The sequence below is a fragment of the Periophthalmus magnuspinnatus genome, chromosome 17 (genome assembly GCF_009829125.3).
Source record: "Periophthalmus magnuspinnatus isolate fPerMag1 chromosome 17, fPerMag1.2.pri, whole genome shotgun sequence".
NCBI lineage: Eukaryota > Metazoa > Chordata > Actinopteri > Gobiiformes > Gobiidae > Periophthalmus > Periophthalmus magnuspinnatus.
In genome coordinates this window covers 8,359,562-8,383,855 of record NC_047142.1, presented here as the reverse complement: position 1 = coordinate 8,383,855, position 24,294 = coordinate 8,359,562, and the positions used below count along the sequence as shown (strand labels likewise).

The 24,294-nt window shown below is 44.9% G+C and overlaps 1 protein-coding gene across 1 annotated transcript in view; it reads right to left on the bottom strand.

The window, feature by feature from the left end:
• The window catches only part of LOC117385139 (neuropilin-1a-like), a 45,915-nt gene that overhangs the window by 3,801 nt on the left and 17,820 nt on the right, over positions 1-24,294 (bottom strand). The window contains exons 3-14 of the mRNA XM_033982418.2: positions 20,344-20,525; positions 13,350-13,577; positions 11,625-11,795; positions 10,637-10,803; positions 6,461-6,616; positions 5,958-6,102; positions 5,081-5,256; positions 4,091-4,246; positions 2,513-2,657; positions 2,157-2,348; positions 2,008-2,058; positions 865-1,002 (exon numbers count right to left, since the gene is read on the bottom strand). Coding sequence (XP_033838309.1) covers positions 865-1,002; positions 2,008-2,058; positions 2,157-2,348; positions 2,513-2,657; positions 4,091-4,246; positions 5,081-5,256; positions 5,958-6,102; positions 6,461-6,616; positions 10,637-10,803; positions 11,625-11,795; positions 13,350-13,577; positions 20,344-20,525 — 1,907 coding nt within the window. The remainder of the gene's footprint in view (positions 1-864; positions 1,003-2,007; positions 2,059-2,156; positions 2,349-2,512; positions 2,658-4,090; positions 4,247-5,080; positions 5,257-5,957; positions 6,103-6,460; positions 6,617-10,636; positions 10,804-11,624; positions 11,796-13,349; positions 13,578-20,343; positions 20,526-24,294) is intronic.

Below are 24,294 nucleotides of genomic sequence, written 5' to 3'. Positions count from 1 at the left end.
CACTAGCGAGAGTGACCTTGACGAAAGAGGGCAGCTCATTGGTCTGAGGGGTTACTTTACTTCTTTAAAGAGGGGGTTACTCTACTTCTATGGTGTATTAACTGTTAACACATAACTTATTTAGATCGTACTAACACGATTTATAAGTTTCACTTTCATTTTTGATGCTCTGAGACTCCCCTCCCTTTGCTCTCTGCACTAAGTCACTCCCCCTTCAGAGCACTATCTCAACACAATCAGTGTTCATCCTGCTTATGAAACTACTGCACATCACATCAGGTTTGTCAAGTTGCTGTGTATGGTTTTGCACCATGTTTTTGTATATTTATGGAGAATTGTCGTGTGGGAGCATGAGTAATGTAGGCTTGTGGGTGGAGCTTTGTACAGGCTCGTACTGCTAACAGCAAAGGGGTTTCAAACAGAGCCTGGGAAAGATCGCTACATTACTCAGCCAAGCATGGATGACATCTAAAACTTCTTCAGACATGTTTTTGATGAGGGAACAATGTTATAACATGGTAAAGAAGTCCAAAAGATTGATTTTGCAGAATACCGTCTCTTTAAATAAATAAATTTGTAAAGGTGCACATTCGTAAAGGTGAAAACATATGGAAATATCTTTCAAAAAACATGCCTAAAAATGAAATGAATTTTGAACTGGAGGCATTTTCTGATGTTTAAGTCTTGTAGTACAGGTAGTGTGCAGCAGGGGGCAGTAGTGCATAAGGAGCCTTCAGACACTCGTTATGGGCTGGTGTTCATTCAGACCACACAGTCTTGTACAGTCTTGTGTGTCAGTTGCCCTCCCTGTCTTAATGTGTGTGTCAGATGCCCTGCCTGTGTGTGTCAGATGGCCTTCCTCACCTGTGCTGTCCAGAGCGGGTCCCCTGAGTGCCAGATGCCCTCCCTGGCCCTGGATCATCCACTCGGCCCCCTGTCCCCCCTCACTGCTCCAGCCGCACAGAGACAAGAAGTCGAAGTCACAGGCGAACCACACGTAGGCTAAAAATACAAAGAAACAAAATATATAAAAAAAGATGATAAAGATAGAGCCTGGAAAGTTTCACAGTGTGGCATTAAACTAATCATCTCCATGGAGGAAAGTAGAGTTTATCTAGAAGGCCAAATTACAGGTCAGATCTGTGAAGAGGTGACCCTGCTCATAGTAAGAATGTGTAATTTTCCTGGTACTTTATTTTGAGCAATAAAAGGCTGAAATAAAACAAAAAAGATATAGAGACATGACTTTAAAGCAGACATATTGTACTTTTGTCTGATATACTCTCTAACTCACGTGGATAATTATGTTATCATTTAAACATTTTAAATCACAATATTCATTTAAAACGACATAATATAAGAAACAAATTCACTGGAGCCCAATGGGAGCTCTGTAAACATCATCACAACAAAATGTCGGCCTGTCCTATGGATATCTGCACATCAGATTGATAACTGCAGTTTTGAAAGCTCTTGGGAATGTTCCAGATTGAAGTGACATGTTAACTATGCAAGTGAGTGGTGATAGGAAACTGTTGAGCACAGACTTTAGAAATGTAGAAACACATCAAGGCAGCATGTAGATGAACTCAGACTGGTGACAATCTCTTGGACAGTTTTGTCAGTTACAGGTGCAAAGTGAGTCAGCTCTAAGTGTCTAGGTGGATGCTGTCAATAAAGAATACTGCAAACTCACTGCACTTAGATGTGGAAATTAGTTCTAACAGCAGTGGAGCTGGGGGGTTTGTTAATCTGTTTACTGTTGCAAACAGGACGTGAGAGTTGTTACTGCAACTTCCAGTAATGTCAGAAAAATACCTTTCCCTTTATGTTCTTCATAAACTGTGGTTGTACATGTGAAGTGACCTTCAGAGGGAAAGGTGGTGGTTTCACTGACATAATGATCCACATGTGTCACTGATTATAACGATAGAGCACACACGAGCACAATAGGTCTACTTTAACACAAGTTTATAATCCTGCAGGTTTAAGAGAGCTTAGTCTCACCTGGGATGATGTCATCGGGGAGAAAGGACTCGATCATGGCTGTTCCTCCGGCTGAAACAAAGGTCAAAGGTCAACTGTGTCCCCATGGAGTTTTATTCTGTGTTAAAGCTGCTACTAATTTTAATAGTACTTTCTGACAGAGTGGTTACCTGTGGCGACGCTGTACTCCTCTGTGGTGCCGGCCTCAGTCCCAGTCTCTGGTTCACAGTCCAGTCCCTCACAGACTTGAGTCTCACTAGAACCAGGAGTGGAGGTGCCAGCTGTGGGCGTGGCTCCGAGAGTGGACAGCCCAGAGGAGGAAGCGTCTGGGGGCAGGGTGGTCACTGTTGTGGTGGTAACTTCTGAAAGAGAGAGGAGCAGAGGAGAGTCAGAAGAGCAGAGGAGAAGGTCAGGGGAGCAGAGGAGAAGGTCAGAGGAGCAGAGGAGAGGGTCAGAGGAGCAGAGGAGAGGGTCAGAGGAGCAGAGGAGAGGGTCAGAGGAGCACAAGAAGAGCAGGGAATCGTACCGTCGACCTCGCAGCCTAGCACCTCCAGCCGTAGCCCCACCCCCTCAGCGGTGGCTCGTTCGGGATAAATCCGGATGAATCGGGTTTGGACCGGACCCAGTGATCGGAGCTCTGGAGTGTCGTGATTTGAGTTTCCTAAAAAGATCTGCAGCAGGAGAAAATAAAAACGAAATAGTCTTAGAAATGATACAAACCACAACTAAGTACACTTTGAATTTAAAATCTGGAGTGAACATTTTTCTGCATAAACAGCAGCATAACCCTAATCCTGACCTGAACCTGACACTAAAATTAAATATGGGCTGAAAATAAACATTTGCTGAAAAAAGGTGGAAAAAATAGAACAATAAGCTCCGCCCCCCTGTGACGAAATGCCGAACACTTAGGGAATCCCGTCTCACTCCTACCTCTTTTCTTCTCCCTCCCTCTTCTTCTCTCTCCTTTCCTCCTCTCCCTTTCTTCTCTCTTGTTGTTCCAGTCATAGTTTCTCCAATGTCAGAGGAATGTTCCTGCCCCCCTTCTCTCCCTCCCTCTTTCTCCTCCCTCTTTCTCATGCTGCGTAGATACAGAGTCCGTTTATATACATATCCATATTTCATGTAGCTAAATGCTTCCCTGATGGTGGCGGTCTGGACTGATGTGGGCAGAGTTTGTGTTTCAGTGATGCAGAAAAGAGGAAGCCACTGTCTGTGTCTCTCTCTCTCTCTTCTCCTAGCCCTCTTTCCTCCTCTCCTCCTCTTCTCCTCCCTCACTCTCTCATTTCCTCAGAGGTATCTTAGGTCCCTCTCTCTCACACACACACACACACACACACAAACAGGCAACTCCTACCCCCTCTTGTTTCCCCCCTCTCTCCTCTCCTCTCTCTCTCCTGCTGTTCCCCTCCCTCTCTCTTTCTCCCTTGCTCTACCTCTCCCATCCCTCTCTCCTCTTCCCTCCCTCTGTTTTAGTTTCTCAGAGGTCTAAGTGAAATGTTCCGTTTTCTGCCTCACGCTTCTCCTCCCCCTCCCTCCTCTCCTACTCCTCCCTCTCCTCCTCTTCTCCCTCCTCTTCTCCTCCTTCTTCTCTCTCTCAGTTTCTCAAAAGTCTGTGGAGGAACGTTCCTTTTTCCTCCTCTCTTCTCTCTCTGCCTCTCTCTCTCGCCTTCTCCTCCTCTTCTCTTGCTCCTCCTCCCTCCCTCCTCCTCCACTCCTCCCTCCTTGTCCCTCCCTCTCTCCCTCTCTCTCAGTTTCTCCGAGGTCTGTGGAGGAATGTTCCTTTTTTAAACTTCACTGGATGAAAACCTCATGTTTAAACCTCATGTTTCAGATTCATGTTTTTAAATGTGAGACAAACTTCCTGTGAGCGCCGCAGAGGAACACGACCTCATCACACGGTACTACTACTACTACTAGTATGACTACTACTACTATTATTACTACTACTACTGCTACTACTACTACTACTACTGCTACTACTGCTACAGCTACTACCACTACTACTACTACAACTTCTACTACTAATACTAGTACTACTGCTATTACTATTACAAGTATTAGTAGCAGTAGTAGCATAATAGTAGTATTAGTATTGTAGTACCTTTGGCTTGGTGGAGTTGTCCTCTTTGACGATGTTCCATTCGTCTCCGTCTAAACTCAGTCCGACTCTGAAGCGTTTCATGAAAACGTTCCGGTCTCTGTGTTTCCCGCCCTGGATCAGGACTCCACTCACCAGCTTCTCCTGCAGAAGGTCCACCTGAAACAAACAAACAAATAAACAAACATGTAAACAAGGTAACAACAGCTTCTCCTGCAGAAGGTCCACCTGGAAATAAACAAACAAATAAACAAACGTGTAAACAAGGTCCACCTGGAAAAAAACAAACACATTGATAAAAACATAAACAGATATATAAACCAGGTAACAACAGCTTCTCCTGCAGAAGTTCCACCTGGTAACAAAGAAACAAACAAAGAGTAAACCGTAAATAAGTAAACAACTAAACAAAGTTAACATGTAGACCAATAGATGTAAAAGTATAAATGCAATTGAAAAAACACCATATGGACCATTACATTTCAAACTCCAATCCAAACTACCAACATAAAGAGGGGGTATTTTACTTCTCTGGGGTATTAACCGCCAACACATATCATATTTAGATCACCATGTTATCTTTTATTGTTGTGGAAATGCTAAATTCACTGAAAACAGTTTATTATGAGTCATTCGTTTTTGACACACTTCGGGTTAAGTCACGCCCCCTTCAGAGCACTATCACAACACAATCAGCGTGCTATGAAACTACTGCACATCACATCAGGTTTATGAAGTTGTTGTATACAGTTTTATATAATGTGTTTGTGTGTTTATGGAGCATAGGTGACATAGGCTTGTGGGTGGAGCCTTGTACTGCTAACTATAAGGAGGGTTTGAATAAGGCTTGGGAGAGAACAGATCAGATGACATCTAAAACATCTTCAGACATGTTTTAGAAAGTTATAAAATGGCAGAAAGCTTTAAAACTTGAGGAGTTTAGAGGCCATAAATGGTGGAATTTTTCTTCTCTTTAAAAAACACGTAACTCACCTGTATCCACTCGTTCTTGAAGGGCTGTTTGGTCTGCTGCCCCGTCCACCCAGAGCGTCCGGTCAAGAGGCGGGCGTTCTCTGCCACCCACCCACGATCGGCAAAGGACGAAGCGGAAATCTGAGGGTCTGTGATCTGCCCAGAGACCATCCCCAGCATCACCGAGCACGGATAATCTGCGAAAGACACCAGAGGAATCAAACCCGCAACCCCCTAAATGCAAGACACCAGAGACGTCCAAACTACAACCAGAGACCAGAGACCATTTCCAGCATCACCGAGCAAAGCTAGTCTGCAAGAGAAACCAGAGGAGTCGAACCCACAACCTCTATGAGCATGACACAAGAGGAGTCTAACCCACAGACGCCAGAGATCATCCGTAGCATCACCGAGCAAGGGTAGACTTCAAGAGACACCAGAGGAATCAAACCAGCAACCTCCACAGATCAGAAACCATCTGCAGCATTACCAAGCACAGATCAAAGACGAGAGGAATCAAACCCACATGCTCTATATGCAAGACACCAGAGAAGTCTAACCCACAACCAGAGACCATCCCCAGCATCACAGAGCAAGGGTAGTCTTCAAGCGACACCAGAGAAATCAAACCCACAACCCCCAAAGACCAGGGGCCATTCCCAGCACCACTGAGCAAGGACAGTTTGTGAAAAAGGAGAGGAATCTAACCCCCAACCTCTATGTGCAAGAGTGTAACCCACAACCAGAGACCAGAGACCATCTCCAGCATCATCAAGCAAGGGTAGTGTTCAAGAGCAATCAGAGAAATCAGGGAGGACATACACACCCTCTGACAGGGGCGACAGGTGCGACAGGGGCAACAGGGGCAACAAGTGCGACAGGTGTGACGGGGACTCACCTGACGTCCTGCAGCCGTACAGCTCAAACCTCAAGCAGATTCCCTGTTCCCAGCTCATGGGCCGGATCCGGATGAAGCGGGTCAGGGTGGGTTTGGGGAGGAAGGAGCGCACCTCATCTGTCGGATTCCGGTTTCCCTCAAACAGCTGAAAGAAACATAATTAAAACATGAGATTCAGGATTTTAAACAAGGAATTTACTTTAGTTTAGTTTTAAATGATGCAATGACTTCACTAAAACTTAGGTCACAGTAGATTTTAAAGCCCAATATGACACAATCCCTTCCTTCAAACAGAAAGGAGGAGCTGTTAACTAGTATTTACCACTTCATGACATCACAAGGTGGAACAGAGCAAGGGGAAAACTTGTCTAAATCACACAATAATTATGATTAGACTAATACAAATAAATATCAACAATTTTTTAAATGTCTTCCTGTATTTTAAATGGAGTTTTCAGTGTTTCATGTGTTCTTCTTCTCTTCCTCCCTGTCCTCCTCTTTACCTTCTGTTTGGATCCCTCCTTCACAGTGATCCAGTCTTCTCCGTTGGAGCTTAGGTCCACCTTATAAGACTTGACGTAGTAGTGTTTGCGAGTTTCTTTGGAGATGGCGCCCTGAGTCCCAATGGCCGAAATGAAGCGCAGGAAGCCCAGGTCCACCTGAAACAGGAAGTGCATTAATGTCACCTGACAGGAAACAGGAAGTGCAATGAATGAATTATATGAGAATCACATTCAAGGCTGGTTTACAGTCCAGAGTCAAATCAACATGACAGCCAATCAGGAAGCTCTGTGACACAGCTGACAGCCAATCAGAAAGCAGCTCTTGTTGTGCCATATACGTGCACCTCAGCCAAATAGTTACTACACACTGAATTTCGGCTGAGCGGGGTTGATCCACAAAGACTAAAGAGTATATGGACAAAAGCTCAGAACAGCACAGGACAGTGTGTGGTAAAGTTTTCATCACACATATAAAACTGAAAATAGCAATCACTTTAATGAGTTATTTTTAATGAGTCTCTCTCTCTCCTTTCTCTCTTTCTTCTCCTCTCTCTGTCTCTCTCTTTCTCTCTCTCTGTCTCTCTCCTTTCTCTCTTTCTTTCTCTACCCACTCTCTTTTCTCCCTCTGTCTCTCTCCTCTATTTGCATCTCTCGCTCTCTCCTCTCTCTCTTTCTTCTCCTCTCTCTGTCTCTCTCCTTTCTCTCTCCTCTCTTTCTTTTCTCCCTCTGTCTCTCATTCTCTCTCTGTCTCTCTCCTTTCTCTCTCCTCTCTCTGTCTCTCTCCCTCTCGCCCCTCTCTTTTCCTTCTCTCTCTCTCCTCTCTCCGTCTCTCTCGCTCTCTCCTTTCTCTCCCTCTCCTCTCTGTCTCTCCTTTCTCTCTCTCTCCTCTGTCTTTCTTTCCTCCCTCTGTCTCTCTCTCCTCTCCCTCTCTCTCGTCTTCTCACGTCTCTTTTGGAGATAGGATCATTCACATCTCAATATGCTCGTTTTAAATTCAGATAAAACATGACTGTCCTCTCTCCCCCCTCTCTCTCTCCTCTCTTTCATCTCTGTCTTCCTGATCCCTCATTCATAATCTCAGAGAAACCGGTCTTTTCCCTCTTTTTCTCATTCTCATTTTCCTCTCCTCTCTGTCCATCCCTTTCTTCGCTCTCTTCTCTTTCACACATCCCTTGTTCTTAATCTTTAGCTCTGGGTTGAGTTTGATTAAATGTTCCTGTGAAGCGTTTCAGATCATTTCATTTCAAACTGAAAAAAATCATTTCTCTTTTTCCCTCGAGGCTGAAATATTCAACTTTAGTTTTTCAGCAGATTTTAAATCGACCAGAGCCGAGACTCAGTCAGAATAAAAATATATGATAAACCAGGACTAAACCAGGTCTAAACCAGGACTAAACCAGGACTAAACCAGGACTAAACCAGGACTAAACCAGGTCTAAACCAGGACTAAACCAGGACTAAACCAGGACTAAACCAGGACTAAACCAGGGCTAAACCAGGGCTAAACCAGGACTAAACCAGGACTAAACCAGGACTAAACCAGGACTAAACCAGGGCTAATCCAGGTCTAAACCAGGACTAAACCAGGACTAAACCAGGACTAAACCAGGACTAAACCAGGGCTAATCCAGGGCTAAACCAGGACTAAACCAGGGCTAATCCAGGGCTAAACCAGGTCTAAACCAGGTCTAAACTAGGTCTAAACCAGGACTAAACCAGGACTAAACTACTCCTAAACCAGGTCTAAACCAGGACTAAACTAGGTCTATGCCAGGTCTAAACCAGGACTAAACCAGGTCTAAACTAGGTCTACACCAGGACTAAACCAGGGCTAATCCAGGGCTAAACCAGGTCTAAACCAGGTCTAAACTAGGTCTAAACCAGGACTAAACCAGGACTAAACTACTCCTAAACCAGGTCTAAACCAGGACTAAACTAGGTCTATGCCAGGTCTAAACCAGGACTAAACCAGGTCTAAACTAGGTCTACACCAGGACTAAACCAGGACTAAAAGAGGACTAAACTAGGTCTAAACCAGAACTAAACCAGGTCTAAACCAGGACTAAACTAGGTCTATACCAGGTCTAAACCAGGACTAAACCAGGTCTGAACTAGGTCTAAACCAGGACTAAACCAGGACTAAACCAGGTCTAAACTAGGTCTAGACCAGGACTAAATCAGGACTAAACCAGGACTAAACCAGGAATAAACCAGGACTAAACCAGGACTAAACTAGGTCTAAACCAGGTCTAAACCAGGACTAAACCAGGTCTAAACTAGGTCTAAACCAGGACTAAAGCAGGACTAAACCAGGACTAAACCAGGAATAATCAGGACTAACACGTCTCTTTGTCCATGATGCTACATTGAGTGTTTGTGCCGTGATTTGAAATGGTCCCGGTCAGAATGATTCCTTTACGTCTGACGCAGATGTGTTCATACATTTATCATAAAACAGGTCATGTGATCGACCCGGGGCTAAACATCGTAAAACTGAAAATATGACATGATAAAACTTTTAAATCCTCCTGGGAGACAAGACTGGAGGAGAGAGAGACGCACACAGAGAGGAAGACACAGACAAAGAGGGACATAGAGAGAGAAAGCAACAGAGATAGAAGGACACAATGAGAGACACACAAAGAGAGAGAAAGAGATAGACAGAGAGAGAAAAACACAGAGACAAAGAGAGAGGGACAGAGAGAAAACAGCCAGAGAGGAAGACTCAGAGAGAGACGGACAGAGAGAGAGATAGAGGTAGAGAGACAGAGAGCAAAGGATCCAGAGAGAGAGAGAGACAAAGAGAGAGAGATAGAGAGAGACAGAGAGAGGGACAGAGACTAAGAGAGAGACAGACAGACAGAGAGAGAGAGCGACAGAGACAAAGAGAGACAGACAGAGGGAGAGACAAAGAGAATCACACACAAAGAAAGAGAGAGAGAGCCAGAGACACACACACACAGACACAGACACACACACAGACAGAGAGGGACACGCACAGAGAGAGACAGAGACCTACAGAGAGAGAGAGAGAGACACAGGGAGAGAAAGAGACAAAGAGAGAGACAGAGAGAGAGAGACAGGGAGAGAGATAGACAGAAAGAGAGAGACAGAGAGCCACAGAGAGAGACATAGAGAGAGAGAGACAGGGAGAGAGATAGACGCAGAGAGAGAGACATAGAGAGACAGAGAGAGAGCGAGAGACAGGGAGAGAGATAGACACAGAGAGAGAGACATAGAGAGAGACAGAGAGCCACAGAGAGAGACAGAGAGAGAGCGAGAGACAGGGAGAGAGAGATAGACACAGAGAGAGAGACAGAGAGAGAGAGACATAGAAAAAGACATAGAGAGAGAGAGAGAGAGAGAGAGAGAGAGAGGGACAGAGACTAAATCATGCCTAAACCAAGACTAAATCAGGGCTAAACTAGATACTAAACAATACAACAATAAAAATACAAAACCGGAACCAAAGCAGGACTAAACCAAGACTAAAACACATCCTTGAATAAAACAGCCTTGTTCAGTTACAGCTCTCCACTGACCAACAATACAGTGTGACCTCCATGACAGCCACTTCCTGTCCAGCCCCTGGTCACTTCCTGTCCTCTTCCTGTCCTTTGTAGGTGTTGATGAGTTTGTATCAAGACAAGAAATGTCCCAAGACAATGGGGATGTGATCATCACTTCCCCCAGTTTACTAGAGGGAAGTGTCTTGCCCAGGGACACAACAACAATATACAACAAAGAGCTGGCAATCCTGGTCCGGTCCTGGTCTGGTCCTGATCTGGTCCTGCTCTGGTCCTGGTTTAGTCCTGGGTCTGGTCTGGTCCTGGTTTAATTCTGGTCCTGGTCTCACCTGGTCCTCGTTTAGTCCTGGTTCTGGTCTGGCCCTTGTTCAGTTCTGGTTTAGCACTGGTCCTTGTCTGGTTCTGGTCCTGGTCTGATGTGGTCCTAGTTTAGCTTTGGTCCTGGTCTGGTCCTGGTCTGGTCATGGTCTGGTCTGGTCCTGGCCTGGTCCTGGCCTGGTCCTGGTTTAGTCCTGGTGTGGTCTTGGTCTGGTTCTAGTCCGGTCCTGGTTTAGTCCTGGTCTGGTCATGGTCTGGTCTGGTCCTGGTTTAGTCCTGGTTCTGGTCTGGTCCTGGTTCAGTCCTGGTCTAGTCCTGGTCCTGGTCTCACCTGGATCCACTCCCTCACAGTGTCCTCAGAGGGGGTCCAGCCATTCTCTCTGTAGTTGAGTCGGGATCTTTCTGGAGACCAGTTCTGGTTGTATTTGGACGAGGCCACGATCCGATCTGATCCGATGTCTCCAGACTCCATCCCCAACGGTTCCAGGCACGAGAAGTCTGGAAAACACACACAAAAAGTACTTCAGAACAGGGATAAAAAGTACTTCAGAACAGGGACAAAAATTACTTAAGAACAGGGACAAAAAGTACTTTAGAACAGGCACAAAAAGTACTTCAGAACAGGGACAAAAAGTACTTCAATTGAGCCATTTAACTTCCTACATAATGCCATACATCTTGTGTCATAGATTTAATGTGTTCTGTGTGTATATAAAATGTATAGTAGTAAACTTTTAACTAGTAGTGCACTTAGAACATTTGGAACAACACTGAATGAAACAACTTATTTTGCACTAATTTCCCCAAAGTGCAGATTTGTAACAACTTTTTGAAGTTTAATATAAGTGTGTACACATTCAACTGATTCAAAGTGTGGATTATATGTTTTCCTGTTCTGTAAACGTCACTTCTGGCCTTCAAGAGGAGCCAGAACCTTTCCCACACCTCCTCTGCAGCAGGAGGAACAAACAGGAACAACTAAGACTGTTTTAAATTAAACCATCTTCAACTACACCACGGGAGAACATTCCACAAGAGGTCAGCAGGGGGCAGAGAGGGGCAGAGAGGGGCAGGGGGGGTCAAACGTCAGGCATAACTCACAACTTTACAAGATACATGTGTGAGGAAAAGTGAGGAGAAAGGAGAGGAGGAGAGGAGGAGCAGGAGAGAGGAGCAGAGGAGAGGAGCAGAGGAGAGGGTCAGAGAAATAGAGGAGAGGGTCAGAGAAGCAGAAGAGAGGGTCAGAGGAGCAGAGGGGATCCAGTTAGTCAGAGGAGGAGCACATGGAGCAGAGAAGGAGATGGAGGTTAAGGGCTGACCTGAGGACTCGTGCCCCAGTGGGAGGCCTCTCGCTCGGATGCTGTAGTTGGCGGAGAAGCCCTCCCTGGAGATGGCGTTGTCCGTGGTGATGGTCATGGACAGGATCCCAGTGTAAGACACGATCCGGCCCGGAGACGTCTGACCACAATACCTCCCGATATGAGGGCCCACTGGGACAGAAAGGGAATACTGTTAGGAATATAAGAGAGGATACGAGCAAAAAAAAAACAGGACTGAACCGGGACTGAACCGGGACTGAACCGGGACTGAAACCAGAACCAAATCAGGACTAAACAGGAATAAACCGTGACTGAATGAGGACTAAATCAGGACTACACCAGAGCTGAACCATTCCATCACATGAGTACAGGGTTAAGTGTAAAAAAATAACCTCTTTGTTACTAAGGTGTAAATAATTTATTGGTGTCCCATTTCTAAAGATGACAGCTCCAGTTAATGTTCTATGTGACTCCTCTCTGCTCCGTCTGAGCCTTAGTAACAGCACACGTCTAAAAATACTCCAGCTTCCCTGTTTTTCCTTGTTTTTCCGTGTCTTTCCATGTCATCCGTCTTGTCTGTTTTGGCCTACTTCCTCCTGGTTCTGCTCCAGGAGGCCACATCCTTCAAAAACATCCCCACATCCCCTGCACTCCGGAGGGCACTCATCCATCAGACTCCCCTGCACCCTCCACGCTATCCCCCAGACGAGGCACGCATCCTGGGTAAGAACATCCATCCAGACCCCCCTGCGCCCTCCATGCTATCCCCAAGATGAGGGACTCTGCCTGGGTGAGAGATATCCATCCACACTCCTTGCACCCTTCACACTATCCCCAAGACGAGGCAGTCAGGCTGAATATCTGGGTGAGACATCCATACAGAGCGCCTCCATCCAACATTCTATCCCCAAGACGAGGGATGTTTTATGGGCCAGAGCCATCCACCACGCCCCCCTGCACCCACCACACTGTGCCCAGGTCGAGTGACTCTTACTGAGGAGACATCCATCCGTGACCCCGCCCTCACACTGACAACCTGTCCCCACAACAGGTGACTTTTTCTGGGTGTGCTCCAGATCTGAGTCCCTACACTTTCTCCCCCTGAGGGCACACATCCATCCACACCCCCCTACACCCTCCACACTATCCCCAAGACGAGGGACTCCACCTGTGTAAGAGACATCCATCCACACCCTCCTGTCCTCCACCTGTTTGTCTCCATGTAGATGTTCTTGTTTTGCTTAGAACATTCCAGAGTATGGCATTAAATATATCTATCTCCATGGAAAAAATAAGCTAATGCTAACCAGGCTTAGTTATACGTCTGATCTATGGAGAGGCGTATAAATGCTCTGTAGATTCTCTATAGTTGCACTAACTTCAATGCCACTGTGGACCATTCCAGACAAAGCAATCACATCTCCATGGAGACAAGCAGGTGGAGGAACCACCAACCGGACCAAAATTACATAGTGCATTTACTTTACACCCCAGCCATGGTTTTCTTCTGATTTAGTGCTGGTTTATTCCTGTTTAGATCTGGTTGAGTTATAGTTTAGTCCTGGTTCAGTCTTGGTTTAGTCTTGATTTAGATCTGGTTTAGTCCTGGTTTAGACCTGGTTTAGTCCTCGATTAAACCAGGTTAATAAGGCTTAAATAAAGTTGAAATAAAGTTTAAAGTTTAAATAAAGTTGAAATAAGGTTTACTCTGACACAGGCCCTCACCTGCAGGAAACCCGTCCCAGATCTCCAGCCAGTCGTAGCGGCACAGCGCCCCTGGTGGAGGCGTGGTGTCAGGCTCCATGTCGAACGTTTCAAACTCCACCACGATCTCCGACATTTGAGGCGCCAGGATCATGAACGTGCACTCCAAGTTGTTTGGGTATTTGTCGGGAAACCCCGGCGTCACAAGGCGTCCTTGTGCAGCTGTGAAGTTCCGCGAGCACTCGGGACCTAAACAGAGAAAGGGTGTGGAGAGAAAAGAGACAGAAGAGAGAGAGACAAAGAGAGAGAGAGGAGAGAGAGAGAGAGAGAGAGAGAGAGAGGAAAGAGAGAGAGGAGAGAGAGGAAAGAAAGAGAGAGGAGAGAGAGAGGAAAGAGGGAGAGAGGAGAGAGAGAGGAGAGAGAGAGAGAGAGAGGAAAGAGGGAGAGAGGAGAGAGAGGAAAGAGAGAGAAAGGAGGGAGAGAGAGAGAGGTGAGAGAGGAGAGAGAGGTGAGAGAGAAGAGAAGAAAGAAAGCAGGAAGGAGGAGGGGATGCAGGGTTAATAAATGTTTTCTTTTTAAAGCAGCACCCTGTAACATTCTGTAGGTGGCACGTCACCTGATTGATTCCATGGATATAGAAAGGTTTTATGCCATACTGTGGAACATTATAGCCAAAAGAACAATATTTCCATGAAAACAAGCAGGAGGAGGAACTCCAAGTTTTTCAGTGCAATGAATAATAAATAAATAAATTGACAGAAAAATGACATAATATGGCTTTAAATTCACCCATAATTTTGTGCTGGGTCACTTGCCTGGCAAATCCAGACTGATATGAGTCTGTATGTTGTGTACAAAGTGACATGAGTCTGGTCCAAACTCCCTCTGTCACGTCTCAAGCCAGAACCAAACATGATCGTCCAATCAGATTTGTTTATTTCAGAGAAAGGAGGTCATTGGTCACTCATCATTTACAAACAAAATCACATTTCTTTCCCCTCAGATGAACAGTTTAGTGCTTCGCTCTCTGATATTTTTCAACCCTTGTGATATTTTTGTCCTTTCTTTTTTCCTCGTAACAGCCATATTTGTTTTGATATGGACAGACCATGTGTGTCCTTGATTGGCTAATCCACCTGTCAGTCACGCCCATCTGAACTCTGGGAGATTGAGCGGTGACCACACTCACGTCTTCAGAAGTATTGGACAGGTGTGGACTGTGGACGTGGTATAGACCCAGAGTCTTATTTTAGACCTTCTTTAGACCTGGTCTAGTTCAGCTTTCGTCCCGGTTTAGTCCTGATTTAGAAGGCATGACATTGACTTTACTCTCTTTTGGTTTAGTCCTGATTTAGTGCTGGTCCATAGGCTCCCGAGGCAAAGTCAAAGGTCACAGGGTCAAAGGTGATGACATCATGAGTCAGGTCAAACCATTTCAAAGCTTCTCGCCGTTTAAAGATGAAGGTTCACACTTTAATAGAGGCTGAACCAGAGTCTGAGGGACCAAGACTAGACCAAAGACCAGACCAAAACCAGGCCAAAGACCAGACCAAAACCAGACCAAAGACCAGACCAAAACCAGACCAAAGACCAGACCAAAGCCAGACCAAAGACCAGACCAAAACCAGACCAAAGACCAGACCAAAGACCAGAATAAAGACCAAACTAAAGATCAGGCTAAAGACTATAGACTGTAGCAGTGATGGGCTGTCAGGGCCAGCTGGCCTAATCAAGCTCAGGAAAGTGAATTTATTCAATTTTATTTTAATAAAGAACTACAATAAATATGTAAACAAAAATATTCTCTATCCTCTGTTCTCTGTATGTCATATCATATCCACTTAGTTGAGTGACTTCCAATGTTGTTTATTGTGTTACAGTTTTTATCCAATTATATTTCAGCTGCTTGAGTTGTCAGGCAAATTTCATTTTCCTGGGACCTTCATTTTCCTGGGAGTAAACAGAGCAGGCCCCTCTACTGTAAGTAGACACAGACACAGTCAGTGTCAATAGCCAGTCAGATCTTGATTCTGCATACCAGGGATGGGTAAAGGTCCTACTCTGAACTGGACATGTACGTGTCCTGTGATTGGATACACATATACACTGCTACAGTGTGAAAGGTGGCAGTTTGCAGAATGTCAAACTAAACCCAGAGATCCAACAGCTATTGCTGTGCTATTAACCCATAATGGCAGAAGGAGGAGAAGAGATTGATCTGGTTGCAGATATACTTTCCACGTCATTTTCAAGACAGGCCTTTCATGAAAAGCTGGATATTATGAGAAGAGGTCAGCCAACCCCTGCGCTAACTAACCTGTCCCAGCAAGGAAAAGGGTTTGTCCGTCATTTCCAGACGAGCGACTATGAACTGTACCCATAGTCACAGCTTCTGAGAAAAGCTGCAAATTGTGCTGTTGGTAATGCCTGTTGCTTGCAACTCATCGATTTGGTGTTTGGAGCTGCACGTTTCAAAATGTTTGGAGACACTCGAGTGGACCTGCAGCTTAGCAGTACGCAGGGAGACGGAGCTCCATCATGAAAAAGTACATTTATAATGTTAATAATAACGTGGTGCATTGAAGTCATTTCAGTTAAAACTGCACTAAAGTTCGTTCAATCTCAGCTGTGCCATATTTTCAGTTATTTGCTGTTGCATAGGCTATTGTCAAAAAATACAAATGACATCTTTAATTTATTTTCAAAGAATAGTTTGTTTTGTTATTGTTTGGTTTGTGTGTCATATGAAACTGCACAATTTATTGTACAGACTTCTTTAACTCCAGATCATTTTGGTGCCATTTTGTTTGGCATCTTTAAATCACATTTTTATTTTTTATTTTTGACAGTATCTGTGAACTTAGTTTCCTACTCTTAATTGTGAATGCAGTGCTGCTTATTGGTTTTAAATGCACCTGAAATTAAATGATGGTTGACGAGCCTGTATTGAGGTGATTGTAATGTGTAAGTGGGACATTACTGAAGGCCCAAGGGTCAAATGCATGACCTGGACTGTATAAAGAAGTGGACTAAGTCAGTGGGAAGTCATCCATAGTGTTCGGCTCCAGTCAAGTGAAGCTCATCGAGGCTAACGGTTATAGAGACGGAGCCAAGTTCATATTTAAAATTCCGACCGTGAGTATCATAGCAACAAAAGAGCCAATCTGGAGTGAGGCTGTTGAAGGTAAAGCCCAGACCAGCTGCTTTACCAAGGAACTGATTCTTAACAATGCTGTCAGTCAAACCTGTTGCTAACGCTAGCCGGAACGTCCACGGGGAAAGAAGGCACCCGATTTGTCTCTTATTAATGTTAACATCTGGATTTACAGACAAAATAGCAAAATAAAAATACTTGAATCATATACAGCGGGTTAATACAAGAGAGAAGGCGACAGTTTTTCAATGTAAATTGAATTGGAGCCAACGTCGATGGAGCCGACCATGCTACCTTCCTTATTGGAACGTGGCAGCAAGGAGGTTAGCTATATCCATTTATATAGCATAGTCTATGTTAACAACCAGACCAAAGACCAGACTAAAAATCAGACTAGGACCGAGGAAAGACTGGACCAGGACTGGACCAGGACTGGACCAGGACTGGACCAGGACTTGACCAGGACTGGACCAGGACTGGACCAGGACTGGATCAGGACTGGACCAGGACTGAACTTGAACTAGACCAGGACTGAACTTGAACTGGACTCTTTGAATATTTGCCCCCTCTTCAGCTTAAGCAGTGACAGTTTATGGAGGAGTCCTTGCCTGTGAGAGTCAGATGCCCTGTCAGTCACTGTGGTCTGGACTCGTCGCTGCTCCCCTCTGATTGGTTCAACCGCAGGCACATGTGTTTCTATTTAGGAAGTGTTCATTAAAGCGGCGACATGACCACTAGAATGTGACGAGGAAGAGGACAGGAGGCGGGGCTTGTGACCAGGGGCGGGGCTTGTGGTGAGTGGGCGGGAGTGTCATTATTTAACCAGCTCAAATGTCTGCATGTATATTTTAATGTTTTGGAAAAGTCTATGAGAAACTTTTTTTCCGGAAGCAGAGCGGACTTTGAAGTGGGCGGGACTTCTGAGCTCAATAAGAGGCCTGAGTGGCTTGTGTTTTTTAGCTATAAAACTGTTTCTGATTGGCCGCAGACAAAGCCACTGACGCGTGCAGATGCAACAGTGTCTGGAAAGAAGAATTAAACAAAAAACAAAAACAGTATGGTGTGGGGCGGGGCTGTGGTGAGGAGGGGTGGGGCTGTGGTGTGTGGGGGCGGGGCTGTGGTGTGTGGGGGCGGGGCTGTGGTGCGTGGCAGGGAGTGTGGGGTGGTTTTGGTTTTGTGAATGACAGGGCTGAGTGCAGAGCAATTAAAACACAAGATTCTCCCATGATGCTTCAGTCCAGATAGATGGTTTTTGTTTTTTTGTTTTTTTAATCTGAGAATGAAGCTCCGGCGGTTTAGAAGATTCATAGGAGGAAGACAGCACCAATACATTTAGGTTAATGTGAAAGAGGAGAAAGAGAGGAGAGGAGGAGAGGGAGAGAAGAGAGGGAGGGAAAGAAGAGAAAGAGGGAGAAGGGAAAGGATGGAGGGGGGAGAGAGAGGGGGAGAGAAGAAAGGGAGGAGAGGAAGAGGAGGGAGAGGGAGATGGGAAAAGAGAAGGAGAGAAAGAGAGAGCGGGAGAGGAAGGGGACTGCTTTAAACCTGTGCAATTTGTTTTGCAGTTCTGTTCTCTAAATCACACACAGTCACACACAGACACACAGAGGACTGCGCCCCCTGCAGTCTGACCCAGTTGTTTTGTGTTATTCTTAAACACAGATCCATCTCAGTGTTGGACGAACAAGGACGAACACGACGCCGGCTAATGAGCTACACCACTGCTCCACAACTGCTCCACCTGCCTCCCTATAACCCTCTCCTCCTCCTCCACTCTCTCTTTCCTCCTCCCCTCTTTCCCTCTCTCTATGTCCCCTGTTTCTCTCAATTCACCCCCCTCCTCCCTATGAGCTTAACCGCTGCTCCACCTGTCCCACTACTACCTCTCTCCTCCCCCCTCTCTCCTCCTCCCCTCCTTTTTGTCCCTTATCCACCTCTTTCTACATCTCTTTTTTCTTCCTCTCTCTTCCTCTCTTTCACCCCCGCTTCCCTTTTCCCTCTCTCTCACTCCCTCACTCCCTCACTCCCCCTCCTCTCCCTCTCTCTGGAAAACCCCTCTTTACATTCTCCGTGTTTTATTTTTGTGGTTAAACAGAGGAACAGAACAACAGACCTCCTCCACCAAAACAGGAAAACCACAAACATGCCTAAAATACTGCAAAAGTACTGCTTGAGTATACTGTAGTACAAGTATAGCTACTGCTCAGTTACTGTAGTACAGCTGTGGCGGCACTCACACTTCACAGCAAGAGGGTCCCTGGTTTGATGAATTTCCCTCACAAAGGATCAATAAGGTAAATCATATCATATTAGGTACATGTAATACAAGTACAAGTACAAGTACAGGGAGGAGCAGAAGTCTGGTCCTATAGTCTCAGACACAGTTTGTTTAACAGAATCTAAATCAGAGACATGACTCCTCCAGCAGCAGCCGCAGTCGTGTAACAAACAGCTCAAACAAACACATATTTATCAAACTAAACTGTTTCCATGTTTTGGCCAAAAACATCCTCTCTCTACCTTTTTTGTTCCTCCTCCCTCTCTTTTGTCTGCCCTGCCTCGCTCTTCTGTCCTTCTCTGCCTCCTCTTTTTCCCCTCTCCATCATTCCCCCTCTCTCTTCCTCTCCCTTCTTCCTTACCTCCCTCCCTCTGTCCTTCTCCCTTCTTTCTGTCTTCCTCATTTTCCCTCTTTCTCTCCGGTCTACCCTGCGTGCCTCCACTCTCCCTCTCTTCTCTCCCTTCCTCTTTTTTCCTGCCAAACCTCCTCTCTTCCCCTACTGTTTCCCTGTGGCTCATTTGTTGATCCCTCTCTCCCTCTTTCCCTCTTTTTCTACCCCTCTCTCCTCTTTCTCTCCCTCTCTTTCTCCTCTTCTGCGGTCCTATTTCTCTGCAGCTCATTTCTCCCTCTCTCCCTCCCTCTCTCCTCCTGTCTCTCCCCCTTCCCCCTGTTTCTCTTTGTCTCATTCTCTCTCGTTGCACTCTTCACGTTCCACTAGGGGGCAGTTATTTCAGGCTTCAGTGTGGACTCTTATTGGACCCCAGGGACCCGCCGGAGCTGGCAGAGAGAGGAGGTAAACGCCGCGCCCGATTTAGAGTGACGTTTTTGGGCTACAGCGCTCTGAACGCTCCTCAGGGACCAGCGGAGACCAGGAGGGGGCGCTCTCATGAAGGACACTGTGTTTATCTGGGTTAAAGCGCACACCAGGGGGATTGTGGGAGTTTGAGTTCATCTGACCCCAGTGCAGAGGTCAACAGGACTTTTAAAAGGATTAGTCCATCTGATATAAGGCCTGCTTCATTTTCTGACATTTTTGGCATTTTTAAATCTACAAAAGTCAAATCCAAACTGAACGCTGATTGTGTTGCGCTCTGAAGGAGGGAGGGACTTAGCATGGAAAGCAAAGGGAAAGCGGAGCAACAAAAAAGAAAGCAAAATTTATAAAACATGTTAATATGTTTGTTTTGGGCGAATATAGCATTTTGAAAACAATAAAAGGTAAAATTGTGATCTAAATATGTTATGTGTCACAATTAATACCCCATAGAAGTAAAATACCCGCTCTTTAAATCTGATGGATGAAGACATCAAGATAGAATATGTATGTACAAAGTGTAGTATTGGTAAAAATGAAAAAAAGTGTATCCTTTTTTGACGTTTTGATTCAATAATGTTATAAAAAGTCATGTATTTCTCCTGTTAGTCCAGTCTTATATTCATGTTTATATTTCTCCAACCACACCACAACATCTGGGAGGGCATCTGACACATCACAACATCTGCAGATTAACTCGAGACATTTGATCCGCCTCCATCTTAGTCTAACACTACAGGGATATAAGAGGATGGTAGGGCATCTGACACACCTGTTTTGAAGACCTCGTAGCGGATGGAGAAGCCGGCTCCGTGCGTCTCGTAGTCGGACACAAACTTGACGGTGAGCTGAGAGCCGCTGGACACGATCGGAGACGGAGCGATTTTCCCACAAAACTTCCCAATCATCGGAGCCCTCTCGCCTCCTCCGTTATACACCTCCACATAGTCATATCTGGAATTACACAATAACATTTCAACAGAAAAATTACACAATCATCAATGTTCCAGATTTGGATGAAGTCATTTCCCTGCAGTGTAAAACCTTTGGGCGACTGTGGACTCCAGGTTCAAACTGGACAAGGGCATTAACTATGTGATAAAGTCCAGCTTCTCTCAGTTGAGGTTCCTTGCCAAAGTAAAGTTCTACCTTCCACAGGCGGATTTTAAAAATGCAATCCTCACATTTGTAACATGGCGTCTGGATTATTTTAATATTTTGTCTGTGAAGCTGAACCACGGCTCCCTGCAGTGCTCACAAAATGTCCAGAAGACTACAGTTCGACTGAGACAAAAATTAAGACGCAAGACACATCAGGCCTGAGAGTGTGATCTGCACTGACTCCTGTTTCACATTAAGTGTAATTCAAAAATGTGATTATGTTTAAATGCGTGCGCTCTATGGGTTCTCAGTCTGCGCTCTATGGGTCCTCAGTCTGCACTCTATGGGTCCTCAAACTGCGCTCTATGGGTCCTCTGTCTGCGCTCTATGGGTCCTGTCTGCGCTCTATGGGTTCTCAGTCTGCGCTCTATGGGTCCTCAGTCTGCGCTCTATGGGTCCTCTGTCTGCACTCTATCGGTCCTCTGTCTATGCTCTATCAGTCCTCTGTCTGCGCACTATGGGTCATCCTCTTCTGAGTTGCTGCAGCCCTATACTCCACCCACAGCCCTGAGGTCAGAGGTCAGCTGTGCCCAAAGCCGGGCTCAAGACCAGAGGTGAGAGAGCCTTTTCTGTGGCTGCACCCAGACTATGGAACACCCTCTGCTTATCAGATCCTCAGTCTTTAATGCAGTTTAAGATTAGACTATATATATATATATATATATATATATATATATATATATATATATATATATATATATATATATATATATATAATATATATATATATATATATATATATATATATACACACACACACACACATATATGTGTGTGTGTGTATATATATATATATATATATACACACACACATACATATATATATATATATATATATATATATATATATATATATATATACACATACATATATATATATATATATATATATATATATATATATATACACATACATAGATGGTCTATGGATGGTCTATGGAGTTTTAAGATATGAAAGAGGGTTTGTATTTTGTACGTATTGTTTTTATAAGCTGTGGTGTGGCTGCGTGGTTTGTTTTTTGTTTTTTTCTAGCAAGGGACAAAGGATGAAAATTGGCACTGGCTATAATCCTGCATATTTACAGGTGTGGAATTTGTTCCCCATGCCTTTGTTCTTAATATGCATTGTCCCTTCATTAAATAATAAACAAACAAGCAGTATGTATATATATATATATATATATATATATATATATATATATATATATATATATATATATATATATATATATATATATATATATATATATATATATATATATATATATATATATATATATATATATATATATACACACAGTTGACTTTTAAGTGAAGCTCTTTGGTCAGTTGAAGGTGTTTTAAATATGTTACATAAATAAACTTGAACTGAATTTCAGGTGGTGGGCGGGGCCTATATGACTATGGGAAACTATGTATTTATATAAAGACGAGTTAATCATGAGTTTAATCTGATGTTTAATCTGATGTTTTACAGATAAATACCAAAATTAACAAATCTTCTGTTCCCTCACTCCCTGACTTGCCGACTCTCTCACTCCCTCACTCCCTCACTCTCTCCCTCCCTCACTCCTCTTTTTGCTGCTGTCCCACATAAATCCTTATCATCTGAATAACATGATTATTAGACTAAAGGACTACAGATCTACAGTGCTGAGTAAAAAAAAATCTGCTCCAAAAATAGTTGTAAAAGTGATGAATCCAGACCAGATGTGTCTCCCCCAGAGCGGCTTTAACTCAAATGTCAGACATCTGCTCCTGTCACAGACCTGCTCTTGTCACAGACCTGCTCCTGTCAGACATCTGCAGTATTCACAGTGCTCAGTACTCTTACTCGAGTAATATATACAGTGCAGTACAATTTCTGTCTACTCCATCACCTCTGCAGATAGACTTTTATATTTAGACGTGAGCTAACTATGAAACATGAGCCATTCCTCATGTGTCAGTGCACAAACATTTACAGAAACATAGATGTGAGGAATCAAATATGAACTATTCCCCATAACAGTGTATAATGTGTCATTCCACATCCCTTTGAGAGCGACTCGGAAAAGAGGAAAGCTCCTGCTGATCTAAACATTCCTAATCACAACTATTCTGATTCAGCATCTGGGGAATCGCACTCGCAACCAGGAAATACCACAACGGCAGTGAAAGAGAAGAGTGAGAGAGAGAAAGGGAACAGAGGAGAGAAAGAGGGGGAGCAGAGGACAGGAGAGAGGGAGGGACAGGTAGAAAGAGAGGAGGAGAGATAGAGAGAGTGAGAGGGAAAGAGAGGATGAGAAAAAATGAGAGGGATTGAGAGGAGGAGATGAGCAGAGGAGAGACAAAGTGAGATGAGAGAGGAGGAGAGAGAAAGAGCAATGAGAGAAATGAGTAGAGGAGGAGAGAGAAAGAGGGATGAGAAGATAAGTAGAGGGGAGAGAGAAAGGAGGATGAGATGTGTGGGTCGATTGGATCTTAACGAGGTGAGAGAATGAAAAGCTCCCTGAGGAATCTGTGCTTGGAACATCTGCTCCACATCTGAACTCCTACTCACACACTCCTTGCACACTCCTCTCGCACTCCTCAGACACTCCTCACACACTCTTCAGATACTCCTCTAATACTCCTCACACAGTCCTCGCACACTCCTCAGACACTCCTCACACACTCTTCAGATACTCCTCTAATACTCCTCACACAGTCCTCGCACACTCCTCAGACACTCCTCACACACTCTTCAGATACTCCTCTAATACTCCTCACACAGTCCTCGCACACTCCTCAGACACTCCTCACACACTCCTCTCACACTCCTCAGACACTCCTCAGATACTCCTCAGATACTCCTCTAATACTCCTCACACACTCCTCGCACACCTCAGATACTCCTCACACACTCCTTGCACACTCCTCAGATACTCCTCACACACTCCTCTCACACTTCTCTCGCACTCCTCAGATACTCCTCACATACTCCTCTCACACTCCTCGCACACTCCTCAGATACTCCTCACATACTCCTCTCACACTCCTCGCACACTCCTCAGATACTCCTCACATACTCCTCTCACACTCCTCACACAGTCCTCGCACACTCCTCAGATACTCCTCACATACTCCTCTCACACTCCTCACATACTCCTCAGATAATCCTCACACATTCCTCACACACACTCTTGTCACACTCCACCCACACTCCTCAGATACTCCTCACACACTCCTCACACACTCCTCTCACACTCCTCACACACTCCTCACACAGTCCTCACACACTCCTCACACACTCCTCTCACACTCCTCACACACTCCTCACACAGTCCTCACACACTCCTCACACACTCCTCTCACACTCCTCACACACTCCTCACACAGTCCTCACACACTCCTCACACACTCCTCACACACTTCTCACACACTCTTCAGATTATAGAGTTCAGAATAGGGCTGCAGTTAACTAAAGCTGTGTCAAATGGTCGACTAAAATGGGAGAGTGGCAAAAGCTCTATAACTATTACGTATCTGTATATATCTGACCCAGACTGCACTCACAAGAGTACACCTGCAGGGGGAGTTC